Genomic DNA, 7919 nt, shown 5'->3' with positions numbered 1-7919 from the left:
GTGTGGACCTTCTGAAGTAAGATCAAAGGAAGAATTTTTATTTCCTAACTTTTATAGATGAATTCACTAGATATACGTGGATCTACCTTATTGAAAGGAAGAATGAGGTATCACACAGTTCAAGAATTTTAAATTACATATCGAGAAACAAAGTGGATGCAAGTTAAAGAAAATTAGAATTGATTGTGGAGGTGAATACACCTCTATGGAATTTGTAAGATTCTGCAATGAGGAAGGTATAGAGTACGAGGTCATTGCACCCTATACACCTCAGCATAATGGTATAATAATGAGAAGAAATAGAAGTATAGTGAACATGACCAGGAGTATGTTAAAAGCTAAAGAAATGCCAACGAGAGTTTGGGGTGAAGCAGCTTTGACAGTACTATACATTCTAAATAGATGTCCAACCAAGAAGATAGTCGAAAAGACACCTTATAAGGCTTGGACAATAATAAAGCCAAATGTGAGTCATCTTAGAGTATTTGGATCAATGTGTTTCATGTACTTAAACAAGTGAGGAAGAAGCTAGATGATCGAAGTTAGGCCATGGTTGCTCATGGGTTATTATTCGATCGGTGCATACAAGTTGTATTCACCAAATGATGATAAACTAGTGATAAGTAGAGATGTTTTGGTAGATGAAATTAAAGGGTGGAATTGGACCCAAGGGCCGGTTCGATATGATCAAGATACAGTCAGAATTGTGCTTGAAGAAGACCAACAAACTAAAGCCACAACCATTCAAAATCGAAATGAAGAATTACTTGAGTAAAATGTGAGAAGATCGAGAACTGAGTCGACAAGGTTAGTTGGATATGAGAGATTTCCAGATCAAGAAATTGGTGCGGATGGTATCTCATAGAAAAAGCAATGATGATGAATGAATCATAGGAAAATTAAGGTGATTGCCCCTGATTCATGTGATCGGAAGATGCGTGAGTATTCTTGTCATAATTTAGGCATGAAATCATCTTTATGGACTGATTTAGGTTACTAACGAGATAAGGGAGGTCGAAAGTCACATTGTAGATATTTTAAAACCATCTAAAAAGAACCTTGAAAGCTTCGGTGCAACGAAATGGTTTATTTTGGACTCAAAGTTGTTAGAGGAAGTCCTCACAACACCTATCTTCTTTGTGAAGAGTGTGCCTCCTAATTGACGGCGTTCTTTATCTTAAACATCGGTTAAGGCTCTTTATAAGGTGGTTGTTGATATGAAATATGTACCCACAGGCGGTTTCAAGGCCCGGCTACCCTGGGCAATTGCCCAGGCTCTGGCCCAAATTGATTTGGTAAAAAAATAAAAAAAGGGTAAAAATTAAAAGGAAAAAAATTAAAGAAAGGGCAAGAAATTGAAAGGACAAGAAATTGAAAGGGCAAAACATTGAAAGAGTTAAAAATTAAAAAGGGCAAAAATAATAGGTAACAGAAACAAGAGAAGAATAAAACTTCGTGAGTGCAGCAGCACTGTAAAATTCTTAAAGCTTCCGCCATCGACGCCGACGACTCCACTGGTTCTTTTCCGACTACCGCCCTCCCCTTTTATTTCGGTATGTAATTGTTTAATTTCAACTGATTGTGATTTTATTTGAAACAATCAACAAAAATAGCAGAGAAGAAGAAGCAATTTTTTGGGTATATGCACCGCCTAGTAGTAGCAGACTAGCAGAGAAGAAGAAAAGAATGGTGTATATTGGGTTTGTCTTTGAAAAGAATGGTGTATATTGGTCCCACGTTTTTGAAGTTTATCCAAAATCTCATTGAAATTATAAATTATAATATTGTATCATTCTGAAAATATTTACTTTATAATGTTATTTGTCATTGTGTGTGCTATTGTCAATTGTGCTTACTGTCATGTCATATCAAGCTGCACTGCAATATTTATTGGTTATAAAACCAAAACATTGGCATCCATCCATAAGACCATAAGTGATAAGCCAAAACCAAAATGTCTAGTATCTAGTAATAATAATATTATAAGCATTAGTATTATTTATAATAGTAGTAAAAAGATATTTTTCAGGAATCATACCACTTGTAAATTTGTTTATTGATAGATAAATTATCTACAATAAAGGTTTCTATAAATATTTTAGTTATTTAATTTTATTAGTTTTTATAATGATTTTTAATTGAATATAATATAATGCTTGCTCCTATTCTTTATAATTACTTTTATTTTGTAAAACTATTCTTATTTAAGTTTTGATTCTTATGATTGTTGATTGTTAATTGAGTATTAACTTAAAATCATTTAATTTCAGAGATGAGGAGATTTTTGGTTGATAGAGCAAGTATTGAGAATGTGAATGTTGTGCAACCGGAAGCCGAATTAGAACCGCCACCTAACGTAGTTAATGAGTTTAACCCAAATGAGATTGTGCGCGATCCAGGTCATAGGAAACAAATTAATGAGTATGCTTCGGATATTCAAGATCAGGTGAGGAGGGCATATATATTGAAGGGTCCAATGCAACCAGATTTGCCAAGCTTTCCTCGTACTCCATTTGGAAGTGTTTCTAGAGCATTTAGTAAATCATGGTATAAGAATTACACATGGTTAGAATACAGTGAGATCAAGGATGCAGCTTATTGTTTTTATTGCTTTCTCTTTAAGCAACCCGGGAGGGCCGAGCACTTTGGTTTTGAAGTCTTCACTAAAAGCGGGTATAGAGATTGGAAGCATGCATCTAAAAGCTTGAAAGATCACGTTGGTAGTCATAACAGTTTACACAACTCATGTGTCAAGCATTACGATGATTATAATAATCAAAGACAAAGTGTGGCAAGTAAGTTTGCTAAAGCAACCAAGGAATCAGAAGAATTGTATAAGATTCGTTTGACTTGTTCTGTAGATTGTTCAAGATATCTCATGGCACAAGGCATGGCTTTCCGTGGTCATGATGAATCCTCTACTTCTCTAAATAAGGGAAATTTTAGAGAGATGGTGGATTGGGTAAAATCTTCGAATGAACAAGTGAGGGATGCTTTTGATCGTGGTGGAAAAAATTGCACAATGACATCCGGTGACATTCAAAAAGAGCTTGCAACCTGTTGTGCACATGAAGTTACCAAGGTGATACTGGAAGAGCTTGGTGATAGACAATTCTCTGTGCTTATTGACGAGTCACGTGATATATCCGTCAAAGAGCAAATGGCAGTGATGTTGAGGTTAGTAGTTGTATTTTCCAATTTCTAATGCTTCATTTTCCACTTGTGAAGATGTTCAAAGTTTGGCTATGAAGATGGTTCAAACTAAGAAACATTTAGTATTTCCATTGGTTTACAAACTTATTGAGTTAGCTTTGATATTGCCGGTGTCTACAGCATCAGTTGAAAGAGCTTTTTCAGCAATGAAGATTATCAAGTCTAAATTGCGCAATAAGATCAACGATGTATGGTTCAATGACTTGATGGTATGTTACACTGAGCGGGAGATATTCAAGTCACTTGATGATATTGATATTATTCGAACTTTCACCGCAAAAAAGTCTCGGAAAGGACATTTGCCTCGTGATTTTATTTAACCCGCTATTGTAAGTTTATGTTTCATCTCTTTTAAAATGAGGAGTCTATTTTATTTTAATTCATGACTATTTATGTATTATATACAATGTGAATTTGCAATCTTAAAATTTTTGCCCAGGCTTTATAGTTTTTTTGGCTCCGCCACTGTATGTACCTACTTGGGTTATTTAATTACTTCTTCCTCGTTGAACTTTATTGGTGGCGAAGTCTTAAAAATAGAGGAATCGCAGGTTTGTGAATAAAAAATCCTTGCAAGATCATCACATTTTGAATTTCTTGGCTACATGGAGAGAAACATGCGATCTTTTCAAATTAGGTGATATTTTGCTTTGAGGCTTTGGACAAGAAGATATAGGTATAAAATCATATTAACGAGAAAGATAAAAATACGAGGGGTTGAAATTTTTTCAAAAACTTGTTAGTCAGGACAAGATTTTAGAGGGATTGTCCATGTTAAACTTCTAAGTATTGTCAACTGCCATGAAACGATGACCAACATATTAAAAAACATATGACAATATTTAATTTCTCTTTAATTTGAATTTTTTGAATTTACTGATATATAAGATTGAATGTATTTTGGTCCTTTTATTTAGAAAAAATCTTTTTCTTTTTTAAGAATTAATTTTTTAATTCTTTAATTTTAATTTCTTAGTTTTGGACATCTCAAGCCATTTTTGGGTTGATTTTAATGGCGTGATAATGCAACTAAATATTATTTATATTTAATGAATTTTAATATTCTTGTTATATTTAATGAATTTTACATAGAGTAACTTTACCAAATTATTAGAATTATATGTAGATATATGAATCCACCTTAACAGATTTAATATTTTTACAAATTTCTCCTCCAACTAAAAGCTTATGTTAATTCAGAAGTTTGTTAATTTGTTAATTATCAAATTAACAAACAAAATATATGTTTATCCACATTTCTCAGTTATATAAGTACATCACATAGCTAAAATAACTAAAATAATATTTAATTAATTTAAGACAGGACTACACTCAATCTTAATCAATCGCTCGAGATTAAGATAGTACAAATTTTAGCAAATTCTCTTTTTTATTCTATATATAACATTCAAACACTTATTGTTTTTAACTTGATGTGGTACTATTGATCAACATTGTATAGAACTTTATAATATATTGTTTGCATCTATTGCAAGAAGCCTCTACAAAGAACAATGACGAAATATAATTGATATTAATGTAATTGGAGTATTAAATAAGGAGGAACCTCATGCGAAAAAATTCAAACCAAATTAACAATGGCTGAAAGTGAAAACAACATGCAGAAGTGAAAGAGATTTGTGTAAGTGTTTATTAATAGTTAGCATTTATATAAGTACATCACATAGCTAAAATATTTAAAATAAAATTATACTTATTTAAGATGGTACTACACTCAATCTTAACCAATTGCTCGAGATTAAGGTAGTACAAATTTTCATAAATTCCCTTGTTAAGTTTATATATAGCATTCAGTCACTCATTTTTTTTTTAACTCCTCGATGTGGTACTATTGCTAAACATCAAAAAGAATTTTACAATTTCTTGTTTGCATCTATGCAAGGAGCCCCTACACAGAACAATTATGAAATACAAGTGATATTAAAATGATTGGAGTATTGAATATACAAACACCCCTTCTAATATTAGCGAGATTCGGTTTAAGCCCTTGTAAAAAATTTTTTAAAAAAAACCCCTTATAATAATCAGATTTCATCTGTTAGGCCCCTAAATTCACTATTTTTCTTAAGATTCTTTTTTTTCTAACGTGGCGGTCTACGTGGCATTTTTTCTAACGTGGCGGTCTACTTGGCATTTGTTTTTATTTTTTAATATTTTTAAATCTACATGGATTATTTTTTTAAAAAAATTCTTTTTTACTTTTTTTTCTATTTTTTAAATTATTTTATATATTAAATTTTTACAGAATAAATATTCATTATTTAATTATTATTTTACTGAACATTTATTAATTATTGATATTTCATTTATTTTGTAATCAAACAAAAATATTTTATTGAAGCATTTGGGCTTATGGTCCATGAACACATGGTATGGTTCTAAATTGATAATCCATTGGTGTGTGTATTTTATAAACACTTGTTTGTTCATATAATAATCGATGTGGGACTTCAAGCCTCTGGTGGTAGCATACCATAGATCATCAACACCAAACTGACTATCTCTAAATTCTGACCAAGATACAAAAGTCAAGTCTTTGTTCTTTCCTAACATTCCTCCCAAATCAGCAAGCTCCATGCGACTAGTTTCTTGTGCATCACTTAGAGCCTTAGTTGAAATTAGCTCAGTTTAAACAACATTGCAGTTCCTTGCAACTAATTTCAGTATGGAAGACTTTGTACTATGAAGAAGGAACACTCACCATTGCAGTTCCATAGGTTATACCAGAAAGAACAGAACCACAGTGAGACTTATAATCATTGCTTAGTCTATTTTCAACAATACATTGAAGGTTCTATTTGATAAATATTAAAGCTTTCTAAAATATATTTTACAAAATACTAAAGCTTTCTAAAATACTAAAGCTTCCATGACATGTTCTCATTCTTCATTACTAAGCAAATTTTATATCGGACCAATTTCATATGAACTGCCTCTTGCCTTAAAAGGATGCCTATGTACATGCATACACAAATGGAAATATTAGCAGAGATAAATGACATGTCTTCACGGTAAGGCGAAAGAAAATCATATTCATACTTATCCCACTTGTTTAAACTTTAAACTTGTTCATGAAAATGGGGTACTGCAACTTGTTCATGAAAATTTAAACTTTAAACACTCTATTAGAAACTATACTTAACTGCACCATCAAATTTAAACTTTAAACACCCTATTAAAAACTTTAAATTTGTTCCATGGAGTGTTAATTTTACTGATAATACAGTGGTGTTGGTAATGGTGATAGAGGCATGGAGGTAATGGTGAAGATGAAATGCAAGAGAAGAAGACAAGAGGAGCTGCATGTATGTTGTATGATTTAAGAGTCCCACATCGAAAAAAAGTAATAAAATCCAAGTGTTTATAAACCTCTTTAGTTCAATTGTTATCAAATCTTAAAGTAATGGGCTAAGTGAACAAATCATGGATTTTGTGTAAAATATTAACCTTAAGAGTCCCACATCGGACAATATATGGCCTGGACATGTCTTTATAAGTGGGGGCAATCCTCACCCTACAAGCCGGTTTTGTAGGGTTGAGTTAGGCCCAACCACATTTCTTAACATGGTATCAGAGCCTCGTTTAAGATCTGGTGGGCCACCTTCTATGGTTTCCGTTATCGGGCCACCCACCATTTATTTCCACGCTCCAGTTGTCTAGTCCTGGGCGTGAGGGGGGTTTTAAGAGTCCCACATCGGACAATATATGGCCTGGACATGTCTTTATAAAGGGGGCAATCCTCACCCTACAAGCCTATTTTGTAGGGTTGAGTTAGGCCCAACCACATTTCTTAACAGTAAAACTCGCTAACATTACAGGGGGTTTATATATTTAACCCTTTATATAAGTACATCACATAGATAAAATAAAACATTTAAAATAAAATTATACTTATTTAAGATGGTACTACACTCCATCTTAACCAATTGCTCGAGATTAAGGTAGTACAAATTTTCATAAATTCTCTTGTTAATTTTATATATAGCATTCAGTCACTCATTTTTTTTAATTCCTCGATGTGGTACTATTTTAAACATAAAAAAGAATTTTACAATTTCTGGTTTGCATCTATTGCAAGGAGCCCCTACATAGAACAATTATGAAATACAAGTGATATTAAAATGATTGGAGTATTGAATATACAAACACCCCATGTAATATTAGCGAGATTCGGTTTAAGCCCTTGTAAATTTTTTTTATTAAAACCCCCTTATAATATTCAGATTCCATCCGTTAGGCCCTTAGATTCACTATTTTTCTTAAGATTCTTTTTTTTCTAACGTGGCGGTCTACGTGGCATTTTTTTATAACGTGGCGGTCTACTTGGCATTTGTTTTTATTTTTTAATATTTTTATATCAACATGGATTATTTTTTAAAACATTTTCTTTTTCTCTATTTTTTAAATTATTTTATATATTAAATTATTACAGAATAAATATTCATTATTTAATTATTATTTTACTGAACATTTATTAATTATTGATATTTCATTTATTTTTCAATCAAACAAAATTATTTTATCGAAGCATTTGGGCTTATGGTCCATGAACACATGGTATGGTTCTAAATTGATAATCCATTGGTGTGTGTATTTTATAAACACTTGTTTTGTTAATATAATAATCGATGTGGGACTTCAAGCCTCTGGTGGTGACATACCATAGATCATTAACACTAGACTGA

At 32.0% G+C, this 7919-nt stretch overlaps 1 protein-coding gene across 1 annotated transcript; it reads left to right on the top strand.

Moving 5' to 3' along the window:
* Positions 1-2272: 2272 nt before the first annotated feature.
* On the top strand, positions 2273-3205 carry LOC131606038 (uncharacterized). Its single transcript, XM_058878324.1, has one exon. The coding sequence runs from the start codon at positions 2273-2275 to the stop codon at positions 3203-3205; it is 933 nt and encodes a 310-aa protein (XP_058734307.1).
* Positions 3206-7919: the final 4714 nt, after the last annotated feature.

Source organism: Vicia villosa, linkage group LG5, assembly GCF_029867415.1.
Source record: "Vicia villosa cultivar HV-30 ecotype Madison, WI linkage group LG5, Vvil1.0, whole genome shotgun sequence".
NCBI lineage: Eukaryota > Viridiplantae > Streptophyta > Magnoliopsida > Fabales > Fabaceae > Vicia > Vicia villosa.
The sequence above is the reverse complement of the archived record's forward strand: the minus strand, read 5'-3'. Positions and strand labels throughout refer to the sequence as shown.